The sequence below is a fragment of the Struthio camelus genome, chromosome 4 (genome assembly GCF_040807025.1).
Source record: "Struthio camelus isolate bStrCam1 chromosome 4, bStrCam1.hap1, whole genome shotgun sequence".
Classification (NCBI taxonomy): domain Eukaryota; kingdom Metazoa; phylum Chordata; class Aves; order Struthioniformes; family Struthionidae; genus Struthio; species Struthio camelus.
The window spans coordinates 55,406,211-55,427,426 of record NC_090945.1 but is presented as its reverse complement, the minus strand read 5'-3'; the positions used below and the strand labels follow the sequence as shown (position 1 = coordinate 55,427,426).

Sequence of the window (21,216 nt, the reverse complement as noted above, 5' to 3'; positions counted from 1 at the left end):
TGTACCTAACCTAAGCACCTTGAAATATTTGCCTTGAACATCTGGTTAGCAATTGACATGTCTGAATTCTGTTACCTAACTTGGGAAAATTTGTTTGGAAATACCAGCTAAACTACACTGGAAGTCATCTGAGTTACCTTTTAATGTTAGAACTGATTCATAAGGTGCCTTACGTGGGCTTTCGTGGCAACTTTATCAAATCTGGTGGTTACTCAAGATGTGCTGAAGATGTACTAAATGCGTGTTTCAAAGTCATCACAAATATATGTTGGGTAAGACTGTACATATATATGCAATTATGTAACCAATTTGCAATTGCATAATGCAGTTATGTAATGAGAAATAAAGATGATGGAAAATACCCAAATGTTGGATGAAGTATTAGAAATTGTTTTAAGAGTTTCTAATCAAAGTTTAAATCTGGAAGTTTACCATTTTCACAGGGCCATGTCATTTTTAGCTTGGCTTTGGAAATGATATTTTTCATTCCTGGGACAACCCTACCCCAACGTATAGCGTTACAGATCATTGCATGCAAGGACTGTGAATATTCTGTTTCATTCTGTACGTGCAATTCATGCGATCTTGCTTAACTTTCTTTTTGATGTCAGGACAGGCGAAGAAATTCTGTATCTCAGTTACCAAAATTAGTTTAACAGGTGCTGGTGAAGAAATATGATCAAACTTGCGAGTCTATTTTGTGTTCCCAGACTTTGCCTGTCTCTGTCTTTTCCAAGCTCTTTCCACATAAGAAGTGCTCACAATGACAAAGGTCTTTCAGGTGATCATTTTCCCATCATTTTCTACTCCTGCAAAATTATGCGCATCATGTCAATATGTGTGTTGGTGCTCATAACTATCTTCTCTTTTGGCGCTCATGTATATACCTTTAGAACCAAAATGCTTTGTCTGCTGAAAAAAAGTTTAAGTTGGTATAGAAAAATGGTGCTGCTTATATAATTCTTAAGATCTGCAAAGCAAATTTGAAATTCTTACATTTAACCAGAAGGAAAATCTCATTTTAAGTTAGAGAGTTTCAGCGTTCCCAAGGAATAGAGCTGTCAGGGAGAATTCAATGTATGAGACAATCTTTTAGATATCCTAAGTCCAGAATAGCCTTGAAACTAAATAGTTATCCTTTAAACATGACACAAACTTATAAAAGATGACAACAGCAAAATCAGAGTACAGCTATTGTAGAATTTTTGTTTCTGGGTAGGCAGTTTACATGGCTGTACTGATCTCAGATTTTGAGTATTTTCAAGTGTGTAAAAGCAAATAATCTCCTCGGGAAACACAGGAAAAGCACATACATCGTAGGAACCTGATAACCTGTGAAGCTGGAAACCTGTTAGTTGTAAACTAACTAACATTCCAAGTCATAAACAAAGTGCTTTTGCAGACACAGGGATATTTTTTTTTGTGTAGACTTCTTATCTCAGTCTATTTACCTGGGAAGGTACAGAACCTAGACTGGCATCTGCCAGGTCTTTGCAGTTAGATCTGCATCTGGACCTTCCTCTGCAGTCAGATCGTGAACAATCCAGTCCTTTTGGTCTGAGGCTCTAAAAAAGATTGCCAAGCTGGGTCCAGCTGATATTTGTATACATGGACAGTAAAAACTGGAATATTAATTCTGTATTCCATTTGCTCTCTGCCTATAGAAGTTTACAGAATTTCAAAGATACCAAAATACTAAAGATTCAAATGATATGATCCCAGGATCTAAGAGATTTTCTTATTTTTTGGTGCCTCTACCAACTCTACTTTTCTGTAACTCTTTCTATAACTTTTACAAAGCACTGGCACTATCTACTAAAAAGTGAGGTTTTGTTTTCTAAGGTAGGGATTTCATAAGCCCAATCTCATGATTTTGGAATATACTCTGCAGAATGTGATTGTGACTCCAAACGTCATCGTTTTGTGGCTCACGTATAGCAAACAAAATATTTTTCTTAACCATCTCTTAAGAGAGCTCAGAACAGAGATTGGGTAAAAGGATTTATAAGACACACTGAGGCATATTTTTGAAAGGAAGCTTCTTTGCGAGAATACGCACTTTACGTCTATTCACGACTTTGCCATTATTGTAGCATACTGAAAAATTGTTACAATTATGTGATAGTTGCTGCTGCATTCTTACAAAGTACATGGACTTTATCTATGCAAAATGAAGCTACAGAACTGTAGTGCTATTACCCAAATTTTTGAAATAGCGCTACTATAGCAACTGTGCTGCACAGGCAGTGGCATGTAGTCAACAAACATTTAGATAAATGCATGCGTGCATCCAGTAGAGGGCACTAAAACACATACTTAGAAATAAGTCCATCACATACGAGGATATAGTATGGATTAAAAATGTCACTGTAAAAATGCGTTCAACTATCTTTGAGTTCAAAAGAAATGAAAATGTAAGAAGAATCCCTAAATTTCTACAATGCTGAAACCGCGATGCATTGATATAACACGCTTAGCTGCCTAATAGCCTCAAACGAAACAAAATTTTTAGCAACTTCAATTATTGAAAGTCATGAATTTTATGCAGATATGACATCAGTTCTTCACAAGATTGTAAAAGATTTTCTATTTGATATTACCACTATTTAACTATCACCTATTCTGACTGCCTTTTTATTCCTGCTCTTTATTTATGTCCTGTTTTCTCTGATATCTAGAAGTAAATTACACAAGTGAATACAGCACATTCAAACCCGGCATTACTACAATGCAAAAGGGAAAATGGCTTATTTAGGTACGTCTTTACTGCAGTCTTAAATGGAAATTGTACAGCTGTGAGGGAAAGGGTAAATGTACAGCAGTAATTTTGCCACTTAAGAATATCCCCACCTCCAAGGCAGCATAGCAGTGAAGCAAGCCTCTTAATTTAGTAACCAAATGGAAGCAGTTATATTTCAAAGTAAATAATTGCAGTGACTGTAAACTAGCAATGGTCATGTAAGCAAATGTGTGCCTATCTGTGATTTGTATTAATTACGGGAATAATAGCATAGTGTCTGCAGTAAAGGAGAAAATATGATAGCATATTGCAGTGTGCTAAGGTTGGCCAAAATACAAGTCTTTTGCCAAAGTAAGACTCAAAGGCTCTGCAGGCAAGAACAAGAGAGATGCCACCATACTTTGCAGAGGCTATGGGAAGAGGATTTACAGCAGTAACTTAACTGCTAGATCTATCACTCCCTTTTCAAGACGGGACTGAGCTGGTCACAGAATAATTTTTCAACTCTTGTCTCAGCATTTCCTCCTATGTCACCAAGGACCACTATTAGGAATCAGATTACAACCAAAATTCAGATTACCCAGCAAACCTTGTGACAGTCCAGCTCTGCTGTGAGTCATGTGGCATAACCCTAGACTAGGCTTTCTCTTACACTGTTTGTGAGGCACAAGTAGTCGCTTGTCACAAAAGCCTCAGCCTGGTCACTGCTGCAATATGCCTATTATAAATTCACTGTAAGACTTCTTAGCTTTAAGCACTTTCCAGTGTATTTCTACATAGTAAGGAGCGTCAGGCTAAAGTTACCCCAAGAAGGCATTACTTCTGAATCAAAACTTTGTGTGATCAGAGGTCTGGGAAAATGGCTCAGTTCGTGTCCTGTCAGATACTATATTGCATTATATGCCGGCAACATCAGGTACCAGGAATGGTATGTCTAGGAAACAGAACACCTTGCTATTTGACAGTTGTCTTTAAATTGCATTTTATGCCATACCATTTTAAAGCTAAAATTACAAAAGAATGCATTTCCTATAGTCCAGTTAACAGCAAAGGACCTTACTGGGTTCAGAGACAGGTTTAGAGACATAAAAGAAGATCCAGGTTATTTTGCCTGTTCTTCAGATCAGCTCTTAGAGATTTTTTTCTGTGTTATCCAGTTAAACTATCGTGATGCTTAGTTATCCAGGCTTTTAACTTTCACTAAAGAAATTCTTATTTGGAAAGACCTCTGTCCTTACATTCTTAAACCTTCCAAAGGGATATATTTCTTTTAAATTCAATCCCCTGCTCCTTAACTCTCTCTCTGCCCTCCAGATGCCTTAGTACTGTAAGTAATGTTTTGTATTTTTCAGCAGGATACTCCCTCTGACTCTTTCTCTGTTTTGTCTTAAAAGTTCCTTTTCTTATCTATCCTACTTCTCACATCAATGCTTTGTAAAAATAAAATTGTTTTGAGTTACTATCAGTTTTGCTGCCATGAAGAAAAAAAAAGAGCCCAACTCCATTAAAGTCTTAAATTCCGAAACACTAATTGGTCTTTTGCTTTCTTCCTAAACTCAAATACAAACTGGGGAGGCAATGCCAAGAATGACAGTAAGAAGGAAAAAAACCTGTAACTATTAAAAACCTGAAACAATCCTGACAAACATGAAATCATGCTTGTTGATAAATACTCTCTCCGCATAGCATGCTTTAGCTGCTGGGTTATCTCTACAGCACGCTGAGTGCATAAAAACAGATTAAAAAAAAAAGTAACTCATCATTCGGTAATGCCACTAAGATACAATAGCAAAAACAATTAGGCTGGTTTGCTTGATAGTAAAATAAATATTTAAAAAGAGATTTTTTTCCCTTCAATGTTTAATGAGAAAAGACAGTGATATTGATATTAATCCTTTGAAACGTAACTACTAACCCCACCTCATGCTTTTGACTATATATGAGAAAAAGAGTTTTTCTGCTTAACTTAGCATTCTGCTGCCTCTGCTATTCTGCTTGGTTGAGCTTGGATACATCTTGTGGCTGGGCACGTGGTACCCAAGCACTTTGAAAGCTTTACGCACTGCTGTATCTAGACATTTGACCACCGTAACATACTTGCTTTGCAGAGTGATGTAGATAAAGGACAAGAAAAAGCTTTATTTCTAGTTATGCTACAAGTGAGGTAACCTATAGCATATGCTGTCACTTCTATCACACTTTATGTATCAGATTGTTTCAGAACGATCATGACTTAAGGGAAAAGTCTCTATTTGAGCTAAATGACATTTTGGCATTTGAGAAGGAAACAGGCTGCCTAGAAGATCTGAAAGGCATTTGTGTGTGCATGCTTAGACCCGTGCTTTACAGCACTTTTTCTTCTAGAGCGCTTGCAGAACAAATTTCAAATGCTTTACAGACCTGCTACTAGCTTCAACAAAAACCAAAGTTCAGACATACCTAGATATTTGCTAAAGAGCAGTTCCCCCAAAACTGAACTATAGTCTTTTCTAAGTTGGAACACCTAGACAAACACATATTATTATACCCACTACTGATGTTACTCTTGATAAGATCAATACAAGTGTTCCTTCATGTATCAAAACACTAAAGTTGATAGTATGCATATGCAGTTCAGTTTATCTAAGAAAGTAACATACTAACAGGACACATTGATGCACAGGTTTTCGTGTGTGCTAATAACAATGGTATGATGATTTCTGAAAGCTGAGGTGTCTAGTTGCTTTACCTTGCTGAAGCTTGTTCATCCTACTCCTACTTGTTGTAATGAAGTGTGCTTATTCATGCTGCGTTCTCATCTTCCTTTCACTCTATAAAACCCCACTTAAAAGTGAAGTTGAATACAGAATGCAAAGAAGAAACGTACACAGAAGGAAATAAAGAGCACATGTCAGTATGATTCCTTTTTATGACCAAAACAAATTAGTTTCATTTTCTATTCAGTAAGGTGAAAGGGCAGCTGTATAATGTTATTTGAGAATGTCAATGTGGTTAACCAGGGATGCTTCCGTTTGCCAAGATATCATCAAAAACAATCACATTTGTGTATGTTCTTCTATTCATACGGTTCTAATGCCATTTTGTGAATTAATCCTGTGAAATGGCAATGTTTTATAGTGTTGATTTTTGTTTCAAACCACTGCAGTTTGGCACTGACTTTGCTCAGTATCCTGTCTAGAAATGCCCACCTCATCAAAGCATACAGTTTGGAGCATCATACTTGATTACGACAGGATTTGTCAAATGGTATCAAAATGTCTGCGTTGCTAAATTAGCACTCATGTCCTGGGATTAGAGTGAAATATTCCAAAATTCGGTACCTTATTTCAAGTTAAAAAAAAAAAAAATTGGTTAATGTAGCCTGAGAGGAGACCACTCAAAGAAAAACATACAATATCAGTTGTATACTGTGTTATGCACAATTTTACAGTATGAAATAGTAATCTAAAAAGAATAAAGATTTAACACTTTTGGAAGAAAGAGTAAAAATTTGAAATAACACTCAACAAAACTAATGAGAATGACATTTAGAAATGTATCAAGCATAAAATATATACTAGTGAAAGCATATTCATTTATAAGCACAGAAGTAAAAGATAAATTTTCCCCAAGGATTTAAATACTGAATAGGAAAAGGTCCTTTCTAAATTATTTATAAATTAATAAAAAATGGAGATAATAATTAGTGCAGAAGGAAAACCAAGAGATTCAATAAAAAGCCCAGCCATCATCCAAGATCCTGAGAACAATTAATTACTCCAGCCTTGCAAATCTTTTCATTGTATGCTTTAGCTTCAGTGGCACAACTCACGGGACCAAAATTCAAGCACACATTTAAGTGCTTTGTAGGATTAGGGCCAGAATGCTTGGCTATTGGCCGTGCAAATTCAAATCCAGGAGATGAACAATGTACTCAAATCAATGCGGCAACTAAAATGACTCATCATGGGTGAGGAAATACATACTGTAACGATCTATAGCATTAATAGCTGCTTTTAGAAAGACAGAAGAGGAACTGTTAAAATACGGACTTCTTCACTGATGAATCCAGCCTAAGTACTGTGCTTTGGTGAACTAAAGTGTCAATTTAGTTTATTCTTTCAGGGTTCATTCCAGTTCCTATTCAGTTCAAAGGCAAACTTTACATTGATTTCAGGCTCTAAGATAACAGTTTCAATTGATGGGGGTTGGCAAGGATGGAGAAGAAGCATCGTCTGCTTTATATTTCTTTTCAGTAAACTTCTAAAGAATGAATTTACTGACAAGAACGTTTTTTATAGCAATGTTTTGAAAATGAGTATGGCAAAATACATGTTAGTTTTGCAATTAAAAGTTTTGCACAGGCAACCGGATTCCAAGGATTAAGCTTATCCAATTATGAAACAAATATACTTCTCACGTACGTCAAAACAGCTTGGATTTCAAATCCTAACAAGTCACAACAAAGTAATCTTGACTAAAGCACAGACCAGGAATTATTTATTGAAATTCAAACACGACTAAATACAAGAGAAATTCAATTTGTTCACAGACGTTTCACATTATGGAAACTCATATACTTCTCTGGTAGAGCTGCTTAACACTACTTTTAGAAAGTATATTAGTTCTGTTGCTAGAAACCTGTCTAAGCCTGGTGATATTTGTACATCTGGAGGGTCCAGGCTATCAGAGGCCCTTAGATCAGTCCTATCACTATAAAATTATGGTCACTGAAATGTTCATCTTATCTGGACCCAGTTACAACAACCAGGTGACACTCAAACCTAGGAATTAGACTCCAAGAAAGAGGGAAGAGGAAAAAGAGATGAATTCCTTAAAGAAAGTGACTAGCTGAGGTCTGAAGTTGTCAGGGTTTCCCCAAGCAGGATGCTAGCTCTAGTCCGGGAAGTCCACATGCAAAGCTTCAGGTATTGCTTACAAGACAGGATGAAGTAGGAGAGAAAGATTTACTGCGGATATGTTTCTGAACTAGACATATCTGATCTAGTATAAACACATTACCACAGAGCCAAATCCAGGCTAACAAGCTTTGCTGAGAGTCACTGCAAATTCAATCAGACTATGGGCTACACTAGTGTAACTGCTCATTTCAAGACCATTCATGCTGGGCTGCGTTTAGTTAGTTAGAATTCAAGCAAGGGGAAAACTTGTTTGCATCCACATGCAATATAGTCCTTAGACTTACCTTGAGATGCTTGTCTGATGATTGGATCTCTGAGAGATGAGACTCCCTCCCTGCAGAAGTGCCTGCTGGGAAAAACTAGTTTGGCTGGTAGACAGAAGACTCTGAAGAACAGGAGTGGTAGTAGGTAATGAAGTTCTACTCTACTTTATCCCAAAGATTTGTGTTCATCTTAATGAGATATTTCCTAACAAACAAAAGCATTTTTAGGGTAAGGAAATAAAGCTGTAAATAACAGTAATGGTCAACCTGTGACTGGTCAACAGCCATGTGGGAGGGATGAGAACTCTAAAAGACTATGCTGGACTAAGCCAGAGCAAAGGAATTACATACACATGAAGAAGTGCAGACAGTAGAGCTGATACATTTGAAATGCGGACGGTAGAGCTGGTACATTTCTTGCCTGTCCCAGGAAATGTATACTGAGAGGCAGCAGAGAAAGCCAAGAAAGTAGGAGCTGGTTCTGTAGTTCTATGGCTGTACAAACACTGCTGGATCTTAATGCAGGATGTGTGCCCTCCCTGCTACAGCAGAAGGATATTCCAACTATAAACAAAACTACAGTGAAGAGGACTGTGTCTAACGTATTTTGGAAAGAACTATCCTAGTGGAAATTTCTACCAAAATTCTGACTCTTCCAGTAGTGTTGTATATAGAACAGTGACAGCAGTATATTGTTACACAAGCATCCTCTAGACAGTACTGAAACCTGGCTCACCTTGTTAAATGATCTGTATCCCTAATCTAGCCTTGTTAAATGTGTTTTACATTAAAAAGGATACACCTTTTCAATTTAAAATCATGTAATCTACTGATTTTTCATTTTCTGTTAGGTCTTAAATAATATGGACAAATCATTTATCAGCTTTAAAGGATTACCCCGCAAAAACATACTTGGTCCTTAGGCTTGGGAGCTCTTTACAGTTTCCTATACAAAGGCATGTGTGATGTAGTTCCTTTGGTGACTAATTGCTCTGGTAACTAAAAGCTCAAAAAAGTCCAAAATATTAGTAGTGAAGCATGCAAGTGCAATAATCAATAAACATTATGAAGCACTTAGAATTATTTAAAATAATAAAAATCTCTTACATGTGAATCATAAAACTATATAAAATTAATTTAGAGAAGATTATTTTTAAACAAGTAGAAACTTGTAAGAAGTGTGCTTGTCTACAACAGTGACAGCTGCAAATAGTAGCACATCACTTCTAGGCTCAGAAAGAAGGAATTGTATTGAATTTACGTTAGTTGGCTCGTGACTTGAGATAAAAAGAAAATATCTGATCTCCTCTAAGGCTCATTCATTGTTGTGATCATTGTGTTTAAAACCAAATCAGGATCAACCATCTCATTCTCAACAGATGTTGGTCTAATTTGTTCTATAGAACAAAATGATGGAAATTCTATACAGCCTATCTATTCCAGTGTTTCACTACTCTGTTCATTAAAGAGTCTTTTTTTTTTTTTTTTGGCTGATGGAAAGCATCCCTTGTTTTTCAAAGGCATTTCTCAAGGCCTCAAGACTGTTATCATATTCCCTCTAATATTCTTTTCTTCCAGCTAAACAGCACCATCTTTTTCTCTCTTCCCTCAGAGCTCGTGCTTCTTGACAGCTAATCAGGCTCATGGCTCTGGATTCTCTTGGTTGTTTACTGAACTGTGGTACATCAAACTGGACAAAGTGCTTCAGATAGGACCTTGCCAGCTTTGAGTAGAGCAGATTTGCAGGCTCTCCTCCTGTTTATGTACTCCAGCATGACATTTGTCTTTCTTGCATCACGAGACACCATTAATTCAGTTTTGGATAATGATCCAAAATCCTTCCTAACTCATTTTCTGAGGACTCCTACGAGTCTTACTTATAAATTCTATGAGGTTTTAAAATTGATTTCTTGAAGTCAATTGATTTTGCTTTGCTGCTGTCTTTTCTCATAACTTTCAAAGAGTGGATGTTCCCATTACTTGATGGTTGCTCTCTCACAAATTTCCTTCCACCTTTACATTCTCATTTAGTTCCTCCCCATTGATTAGCAGCTCTCCTTAATTTACTCTCTTACTTAATTAACTGTCACCAAATCCCGTGAATTGGATTATTCTTTTTGTTGATAAAAAGCTTCATCTACATAAAATCTTTTTGGTTTGGTGGTCAATATTATTACCTATGCTCTTTGTCCTTTTATGATTACCCAAGAGGTCTAAATCCATCTGCATTCTGAATCGGGTCAGTTACCCTTTCTTTAGATACATCCACTACTGCTTGAATATTGAGGGTTTTTGCTTTATCTTCGTTTTGTGAAATGATTCCTACCACATGTAATTTCATTTACTTTATAGAATTTGTGTTGATTTCTGCCACTCTTCCTTCCGGAATTTATGTTTCCCATTCTGAATTGTTAAATACTTGTTCATATATACTTCTGTACTTTCTGAACATTGTGCAAAGCCATACTGTTACATATATTTAATTCAAATATAAAGACTCATATATATTGATTATGTTTTTAGAGCCAAAATGATGGCTCATTATGCTTATGTCTTGGTGTGCTGAATTTAATGCTGTCAGAAACTGTGAAATGTAAACTCATCATTAGCCAAGATGAGGATAGGAATTTAAATTCACAATGTAGGCTAAAGGCTGCAGGCCATATGTTTGTGGGCGATATAATTTTTTTTCTGGAGTGGCTTCCTGTGGGTTAAATTATTCTCAGCTTATAGGAGTCTGCTACGAATAAGCTTTGAGACGTATTGCACAGCAGAAATGATTTGAATCTATATTTTTTTCACAGCTTTGCCTGCATATCAGCTTTATAAATAGATCTATGGATAATAATGAAATCCACAATGCTACTGTTGGAAAGCTGCTAACTTCTGCTCTGAGTACAGCCCTGTTTCAAATCGTCATTGCCATGGACTCAAACGGTATCTCCCTGTGAAGAATACTTGCATAATGTGATGCAATGTGTTGTATCCAAAGCCAGAAAGAGAAATTATAGACTGCTCTGTTACCCATTCATTTTTCACAACATTTCCATCTCAGAAACATTTTCTGGTTTAATTTATTCACTCTATTGGAGCCATGTTTTCTACATGTTTAGAGAAAAAAGGAGAGAGAGTTACAGCAAACAAAACTCCCCCTGTATAATACCACATTTTGAACGCTTAAAGTAAAAATAAAAATATAGTTAAACTTTGAAGGCAGAATCATGTGCTTATTTAACAGCAGAAAGCTACGAACATTCCCTGTTTACATCTTCATTTAAAAATCAGCTTAGAGTTCTATATTTTTGCTATTTTCTACCTAAATTTAGTGTCAAGTTCTTCCAGTTCATTCACATTATCACATAAGCATTGGAAATACATCCTATTACATGAAGTATTCCTGTATAACCTCACCATCCAGAGTATGGCTACTAAATACCTTAGCTTGTACCGAAAGGTAAAAATTTGCCTTAAGGTTGGATAAAACCAAAACAGCCACTCTGTAGTGGATTCAGATAGGATTTAGAGAAACTAGTATACACATCTGACATGCATTATATGGCTTTGCAACTACTCACAGTAGCTGGTGCCAATGCATATTATTTGGAAAAGTCAGAAGCCTGAGATATTTCTTGAAATATAACATTTTTCCTCCTATTACTCTAAAGGCTTTACAAATTGGAATCTAAATGATCTCATCTTCTCATCACATCTTCTCAGCATTTAACTAGAATATTGTTCTAGGACAAAGCAAGATAATTTGGCCTATAGTGTCATCATTACCTGAAAGGTATTTGAAGTCAAACACTTTTTTTATTGAACCCAAATCCTATAATATTTTGCAGCCTGACCTTATCTCCAACAACAGAATTTTGTTTCCAGGAAGAAATAACTCAACAGCAAGTATTTTGAGAGAGAAAAAAAAAAAAAGAAAGTAGGAGTGCTGGAGCTCCTTTATGATTCACTTTTCCCTCCTGTGAGTAGCTATATCTTAAAAATAGAGATGGGTCTGCCTGCTGTAATTTAAATGTGCATTTTCAAATCTGCTGAAGCCTGAGGGCATGTAAGTGTCAGGCTTAGCCCACGTTTTTCAGTGTCAGAATTTCACTCTAAAATCTGAATCCAATTCATATCCAGTTTCTATATCAAAACCCTCTACATATTTAGTGTGTGTTTAGAAATACATTTGCTTTATCTCTTTTGAGATTTATTTCAGCTTACTAATAATGGAACAATTTTCCACTAGGCATTAACCCTTAAATAAGCCATGTGGAGTTGCTTGATATCACACCATTCAGAACCATGAAAACTAGAACTGCTTTAAGTTTCAGCTTTGGACTCTGACACAGTCCTTCAACTGGGAATTGGGAATATGATGCAGAATTTGGTATTTCTAGCAGTTTTTCCTAAAAATATTTACAAATACCCAATACCTTAACCTTGGTGTCAAAGGTTTAACCCGAAAAACAGATTCAACCAGAATGTTAGAATCAGTCTCTTGAGCAATACTGCCCTGTACCAGAGCACAGCAAATAACTTCTTCACTAACTTTGGGATGCTGCTGGCTGTGTTCTGCAAAGGAACAGCCCAGAGGAGCAGAGAATCAGTTCAAAACCATAACTTCTTTTTAATAGCATTAAATAGGTTACAGCCCATGAGAGAAAAGTTTTTTTTTTCTCTGCCCAAGTATCAGAAGGGTGCAGTTTTGCTATTTTGTCTTCCTTTTCCTTTTCTTCTTGAGCATATGCCATGTCCATGTCTCTGTTACACAACACAGCCTTGTTGAGAATTTTTCTGTGAAATGACTGTACAAAATGGAATATATTGTCTTGGGCTGGCAGGACTGCTTGCACATTTGTCTCCTTTTGGGTCTACTCCCTTTTCAGAGACACTCCTTTTATCAAGGTTTTTTCTCTTTACATATATTCCTGAGCCCAGTCATTATGTTTCTCAGCATCCTTTTGCTACAATGCCCAAAATCAAAATCTTTTGCAAACAAACTGTTTTTATCCTTGGACGAGTGGTGTCCTCCGGCAATACGCACAGTCATTTGCAGGCTGATGTAAGTCCACACTGCCTGCAACTTAAGCTGGATGGCTACATTCCATCCTTGTACTAGAAGACATATATCAGTGTATCTGTGCAAAGACCTGAGTAAGAGGCTTATTTATTCAGACTCATCATTTTAACCTGCCTACAAAACTTCTAGTTCAGAGATAGATTGGAGCTCCCACCTATATGCTCGTGACCAATCCTACAGTTGCACCTCAGAAGGAATGCTCTGAAAGGTTGCTCTGTTGTGGTTAGAGTCCTGCAATAATAATAACTTTCAATCAGAGCTCTCATACAGAAAAGTCCTGACATCGAGTAATTCCCTGAGATCAAAGTAAACTTCTCAGAAATCCTATTTGTTCAGTACACTTCAGGATACAGATTACTGTTCTCTTTAGTGAGAACACGTAGAAATTCTATATATGGAAAGTGGTATTTTTATTCTTCATAGATGATAATGTAGGAATCCCGTCTCATTCAGTGTTCAGGATCCTGAGAGCCTGGCATATCTACTCAAAGGTTTAACTTTTTACTGCCACTTCAAATACAGCATTTTTATTGGTGTCACCTATGATTTGGCTGAGTAAGTCAGTTTAAAGTGATTAAGTGCTTCCCTCTACCTTGTGCCACTTCATCCTCCAAACTCCATCTGTCCTGAATGACAATCCACCAACTGAACATGGCAAATCCAAAATCTTCTTCTGCATTTGTACTGAAATTCCTAGTCAGCCTCTGAAGACACTAGATATACGTCTACAACCATAACAACATATATCAAATAATCATTTATTTCTCTATATTTCAGTAGTTGTTATAAATGTTTTATTTCTCCTCTTCCAATCTAATTTGTAATTCAGAGATATTCCTCATTTCTTCATATTTCTGTCATATTTCCTTTTTATAGCCATAAGCCACATTTCTACTTTATCATTTCATTTTAACTACTCTGGAAGACCTTTATATATTATTTTCAATTACCTGCAAACTCACAGTCCTACAATATAATCTCAAAACCGAAACTGAGGTACTGGTGCACTCCCGCGCATGTTAATTCTGAATGTTATTCTATATTAATATGGAGCCATCTACTGAAGATTCCTTGATCAAAGCCATCTGAACCCATTAAAGAATATAACATACAGTAACAAAGAAGATACTTGCAGCCCTTCACAGATTTTTCTGCCTGACACAGCTCTGATGTCAAAGTAGATTTGACCTACCCTTGTCCTGCTATTAATCTGGAAAGGTTTCCATTAAAATTGAAGCATGCCTTCTGCTGTCCCTCTCTTAATTCATCCATTTATGTGACTTTGCTATTTGACAAGGAAGAAGGTTCACAGGTGGTCGTAACAGTCTTCAAAGTTTCTATGCCTCTTCTTTTGCTTCTCCTACTGCTGCCAGCCATCATGTCTAAGCCTTACTACAATTACATTTCCCATGAATAGATCAATTATCACGTTTGAAATATGAAAACAAAGTGATTTTCACCTAGCTATATCAATAGTACAGACATGGAGGTCCATACACCTGAAATTTTTTCTCTCTCAAAAAATGATGAAGTCAGCTTAATGCTGGAGAATCATTACTAAAGCCTCAGTAAAATATTAACTGACAAGTTTATTAGCTTCTTATTTATTTTAGAGGAAAAATATTACTAATAAAATGCTTAATTATTATCATAATCAAATTGAATTTCCTCCAGAAAGGACTTATAGCAATAACTCAGACATATAGCAATAAGGGATGCAGGAAAGTAAGCCAGCATTTAAGAATTACTTCTCTAAAAAGGTGAATAATATTTTCTAGAGAATCTAGACTGGATTATGGAAAAATGTGATACAACTTGTTGTAATAAAATATAATTAGATTTGACTGTAGAACAGAAATAATTTCTGAAGGCGGACCTATGTAGTTTACTTTGCAACTCAATTTTTGCCTTGCCTTTTAAAAATACAGTTAATAAAAAGAAAACAACATGTGAAGGTATAATAAAGAACAACACTACAGCCAAGCCCGAGTGAAGTATACAGCCCAGAAGAACATTTAGGAAACAATATGAGAACTGATCTGCAGCCTGTTCTCCTTCAGAATTCCTAGACAGATACACTTCCATTTCATTAAAGCAAAAAAACTTTGGATGCGTAGACTTGGAAGTGATTTTTATTCACAGGGTTCCTAGAAAAGATTTAGCTTTAGATATGCTATAAGAGCACAAACTCTTAAGTAATGGATTGGCTTCTTTCTTTCTGTGAATGGTAAAGTAGAAAAGAACTAGCACAGTTAAAAGAAAAAGCAAAAGTAATGACGGAAGGAAGAATATGCAGAAGTCTAAATTAAAGCTAAATTAATATCTGGATTTACGAGATTGTTTCTGCTCTATCTTTCTCCCTGGAATAGGCTGTTTATACTAAAATTTACAAAAAATAATGCTGCAAAAATAATTAAGGAGTTGTAAGCTTAATCTTTCAAATATACATTAATCAAGGATTTCTTATACTACCTTATAATAGATTGCTCTTAAAAGCTGTGCAGCTTTTCCTCAGAACTCACAAAAAGTCAGAAAAAGTAAAACCCACATTGCCATAGCAATTTATATACACCCATGAAATAGGTATGCCTCAGAAAATTTAATTACCAAAACGCTGATCATTTGTTAGACCCACTCACGGTGAAGTGTTTCCAAAGAGACACTATTCATTGCTAGGCAAGAAAATAAAATAAGGTCTTCATTGCAGTACCACACTTAAATAACTATGAGTGATAGTTTCCCCTCCAAATACACAGTTTATTTTTGCTTTCTGATACTTGTTTTTGTTTTCCTTTGTTCTTCCATTACTTCTTTCCTATGTTCCACCCCAAGGCACCACAATTATCAAAACACCAGTATGAGAAATGCACCGAAAAAAATTTCTGGTTGATGTTTGACATTATGATGGCTTGCCAGGTTTGATCAGTCATATCATGTCATACAAAGTAATGCAATCTGACTAACGCAAATCACAGGGACTCATCACCTTTCATGTGTTTGCTGAAGACTTTAAAGGTATCACACAATCTTTCAACAGAATACAAAGACCTGCTGTGTGAAAGAAAGGTTTTGTTATTTTGCTCTTCCACCAAGATAGGAATTTTTGTTTAACTCCCTTGGGAGATTTTTTTTTTTCCCTTTTCTAGAGTCTGCATATATCATACAACTTTTAGTCTCCTCCCGGAAATCTAAGTTCAATGTTTTCAGCTTTAGATTGGAGCCAATAATAAAGCATAGATGGCTCATGGACAGCTTCACTGTTTGGTTGCAGTTTAGTATGTATGCTGCAAAAGCCTTTCAGGGAAGAAATCTGGACAGGAGAGTTTTCTGTGTAACAATTTTAGAAAAGTTCATTATTTTAGAAATATAATACTTTTCCCTTCATTCTGTAAGAGAATGATTTTCTTTTCCTACAAGACGATGGAAGGGTTAACCCTAAAGGGGGCCCTAGGGATTTAAGATAACATTTTGAAACTTGCCTTTTATATACTCATTATAATTCGTTTACTCATGAAATACGAATTCAAGATCTCAAAACGATTAGCCAGAGATTAGAAAGAAGGATCTCAACTTCATTAAATTAATCTTAAGCATATACATAAGAAGACAATAATTTCCAAGTGATTGTTTTTTTAGATATATTATTCTTTCAAACCAAAATTACAGAATACCTCAACATATTTTTCTAAAGAGGTGGTCCTAAATATGGGACACTAGGGTATTTTAATGGCACATACCTCATATTCAACTTCATGAACCTAAGCGGAAACATTTAAAATCGCGTAAGTCCTCCAGTCTACAGTGATATTTGATTGGTGTCTAAATCTTTCATTTTCTTTCTTCTTTCTTTCTTTTTTTTTTTTTTTTGGATAAGTAATTCATGAAAATGATTTGATTTGTTTTCTTTAAAATAATGTTTCTAGTTCACCGAAAGTCTTTTCACTTAAATTCGATTCTAAATCTCTTGTTTATTTTTCTTCTTAGTCACTGAATAAAAATCAATTACTTGTACAAACAACTTTAGTAGTTGTGGTGGAACAACTGCTTCTCTGGTGGAAGTCAACAGGTATACAGTAATCCCAGAAAGTCAGATGAAGATATCAAACCAGCATTAACTTAGATCTTCCCAGCCTTTGCTTTATCAGGCTTTTTTTTTTTGGGGGGGGGGGGTGGAGGGGTGGGCTTAGTATTATTTTTTCCCTAGAATTAAGATGAAAATCCTTTTCTTTTCGCAAGGAGCAATCCTATATCCGATATTAAGCATCACTGAAACAATTTTCATTTGTTCGTCTGCTTTCTAATCCCACTGAAGTCAACGGGTACTTGCAGGTACTAAAGCCATTTTGAAGTTAAACACAGCTAGGCAGGGCTTTTCTTTTGAAGTCTAATAAAAAGAATTACCATGATATCTACAACACATGATTAGATTTCTTAATGGCAGAAAATTTAATCCTCAGTGCCTTTTGTAAAATGTTTTATTTTGTAACTTATGACAGATCCTTTGAAATCTGCTGTGTCAATTGCATGTTTAAGATTAACTTCCTCAGTATTTAACATACTAACTGAGTCTGAATTCTAACAGGGTTTCAGTATGATTATCTTTCTTCTTCTTCTCATGTTATTCAGGTTATTCTCTTAGGTTTTACTATGGGAAAATTCTCCTAAAACTACTACCTACGAAGAATACTGCTGACTCAACAAAACACTGGTTTCTCCCTCTCCCACATCCAATTTCAGTAAATAGATAAAGTTTATAGTATTATACTGGATACTGCAGCATCACTAAACTGTCTGCATTTAAAGCCTTTTCTTTTCGTTTAGCAGTATTAAAAAAGAACGGTGGGCTAAAGAAGATAAACAGAGCTCACACAGGAATGGAGAGGAAGAAAAGTTATCCCACATACAGTGGCAAGCAACAATATTACTTGTTTTTTCTGAAGATTATGAAGAAAGTTCAGCATAGCTTCAACCTAAACTTCCTGGGTCTAGGCAGAACTGGGTATAAGAAAATAGCAAAGGTAAAGCTATTTTAATACTACCTGGTGTTACATTGAAGTAGAATTACCTAATATATATTTTTAAAAGGTTTACACTTGCTAGCAACGCATACCTGAGTTTTGCAGACCAACAGGGATATCTCTTATCCTCATCATCATAAACGAGAACCATCTTATACTTTCTACACAATTGAACTTTATAAATAGTATGCTCAGATTTCAAACTCCATAATTCACGACACCTTGGGATATAGACTGACTTAAAGCTAATCATTCTTGACTGGTAAAACAATTTGCTTCAGATTTTGGATCTTATTCTAGATTGTGATGCATAGCTCAGGTCCAGCACAAGTTTAGATAAGTTTTTATTTAGCCAGTCAAAGTTAAAGTGTTTCCTAAAGCAAACCTAGCTAACTGACATTTTATAAGCTAACACTTTTCTAATATCAAGTGGGTTACTGACATAATTTTTTTTTTTTCTACAGTGACAGCAAATAATAGTCAGAATTATTTTCTTTATTCTATTGAACACATGTTCAGGTGAAAAAAAGGTCTGCACTTACTACATTCCAGTTGCGCCTCCTAAAGTAAAGCAGAATACATGCTTTTAATTCATACAGAAACTAGACCTGATATTTTGAATACAGAACAAATAAGAGTCATAATATATACTTGTAGCTTTAATCACTGGGAAGGGACATTGCCTAAGCAAATGGTGTAGGTGCCATAAAACAAGGCTTTATTTATGATGACCTATAAAAAACACATCACTGTAGTAAAGATAATTTGTACCACACATGGTCCTGCAGAGTCTGAGTTCCAATCTGCCTACAGAGGAATTCATTTGCTATATTTGGAAATATATTTTGGTTGGTCAAGCAGTCACTGATGATAAGACTTTTTCCCCTGCGGTGGAAGAAAATTTCATGGAAGCCTGATAGATGGGTTAATTATCACTAAGGCTATCAAGAACACAGAGTTAACATCCATTTAGAAACCTTATTGTTACTATACCTGTTACTTTGAGTCTGTCAGCTCCAATGACAATCTCATCTTCATCTGCAGAAAATAGTACTTTTCCACCTTCGCTTGCCCTCACTTCAAATCTCTTACACTGGGCCTCCACAGCATCAGCTCCTGAAATGAAGTGGATGTTTCATCTAATATATTTTGTAAAAATGTAAGGGATCATCAACATGCAAGGAATACTCAAAACACACAGAGTTCATCAGGCTTTTATAAAATACCAATGCTTTGTGCAAACCTGATAGATAATTTGTATTATAAAACATTCTTAAAGGTATTTACAGAGCAGCTATTTCACTACTGCATATCAAGAAAGAATCTAAAATAACCATACAAAACATGTAGTTCAGTGCCATGAGTGGAAGGCAACACAAGAATTTAGAATGTACTTAAACTCTGAGATCTTGAAATGTCAGTTCAGATGAACCTCTTGAGAGTTTGTTCTGCTTAAACTGCAATTTCTTGACAGGGAGGAAAAATAATCAACATGGCAGAAGGGCGTTTTTAAAGGTGATCGTTCAGTTCTATTGTAAACTTGAACAGCTGCATATCAAAAAAATTTAAATGACGAACTGATGTGTCATAAGTTATCTCATATTTATGAAACCAAGGCCCTAAAACATCTCAAGGCACCAAAAACTAAAATAATTCTGAGATCCAACAGATCTGTGAGACTGAGTATAATAGTGCAGCTTAGAAAATTTGCAGATATTAAACCTCTCTAAAACGTACTTCCTTTTCAATTCACAGACCTTACCTTTATTCTTCAGTGTTTTGTCATTTAAATCCTATCTTACATTTTTTAATTTATTTTATTTCATTCATCAGTGAAATCAGAACTCTATGAAAATGGTGTTGAAAAGTGACCAACCGCATACTGCATAACTAGTTGTAAGGCAGACTTCAAGACCTTTGAGAATAGTCATTTGAATATTTTCTCAGTGAACCCTAATTAGATTTCTAAAGTAGACCTGGAATAACCCATCAATCCATACGGGTAAAAACCATGAGGAAGGTACTATGGAGGGAAATATCCTATATGTAATTTCATTTTATCACTCAGGCACAAGTGTGTGAAAAACACCTGCTTCTCTAATGCGGAAGTTTTCTGTTTAATACATAAGTGCCCATTATCAAAACACATAACAAGAAATATAAAAACTCTGATAGCTAACTTGGATGAGGAATTGCCCCCCCCCCCAGCAGCCCTTTAATTTGTAGAATCGGATGTTAAAAAAAAAAAAGGAAAAAGATAAAGATTCTTCTTACATTCAGATGAACTTATATTTGCACTGTGAAGAATTAATGGTTATTTTTAATTCATGAGTGTGAAAATTAAATGCAAAGGAGTTATAAAAACATTTGTAATGCCCCTGTTTCTTGAAATTAGGCACGTTTATTCTGTTGTAAAAGTGTTAAATGATATTTTCTCCCTCTCTCTATAAAATTGAACTTGTTGGCTGTTGACTTTGTTTGAAAAAACTACTAAATCTTTGGAAAGAAAGAGATGGACAGAGTTCAAATAATATAATTTTAACTGTGTGATAAAGATGAAGTCTTAAGAACATTCCAGGATGACCAAGTACTAACAAAACACATAACAAAGTCTATTTGCTACTGAGGATAAATGTAGCCACAATACATATTCACATGTGGCTGTCTTACTGTATTCACTCATTGTTCTTAGACACCTTGTGGAGGTTAGTGGTGGTGTCCCTGACAGCATTGCCCCATAGGCACAGGTGCAGTTGTTTCTTCAGCATCACAAAACATGCTAGCAATACAGTTGGGAGGAATATTCAGCTCTTTTGCATCATAGATTAAGAAGCCATTTTAAAAATTGTCAACTCTACATTAAATATATTTATTTGTCATATGAATGTTTATTTTATGAATCCCAGTGAGGGATTATCAGGCCTCTGGTGAGCTCAACACTTAGAAGGTTGCGTATCTATCTAGAGGGAGAAACACCAGCAGGAATTAGAAGGTTAACTTATCAGATTTTCCAATGTTACTTCTTAGTTTGCAAATATCTGAACTTTATATGTTGTTTATATACTATACGGCAAAATAAATCAAACTTCTGGTGACTATGTCCAGTTAGTCTATGAATTAGGGGTGACCACATACCTCAGATATTAAGAACCTGAAAATAAAACAGATGACATTATCACATGATTCTTTTGGAAGAGGGAGGAAATAAAACAAACTA

At 35.6% G+C, this 21,216-nt stretch overlaps 1 protein-coding gene across 5 annotated transcripts in view; it reads right to left on the bottom strand.

Annotated features, from left to right (window-relative positions):
* The window catches only part of SGCZ (sarcoglycan zeta), a 494,736-nt gene that overhangs the window by 42,789 nt on the left and 430,731 nt on the right, over positions 1 to 21,216 (bottom strand). For all 5 annotated transcript variants that reach the window (XM_068942793.1, XM_068942795.1, XM_068942794.1 and 2 more), the window contains one exon: positions 18,993 to 19,115. In XM_068942793.1, coding sequence (XP_068798894.1) covers positions 18,993 to 19,115 — 123 coding nt within the window. The remainder of the gene's footprint in view (positions 1 to 18,992; positions 19,116 to 21,216) is intronic.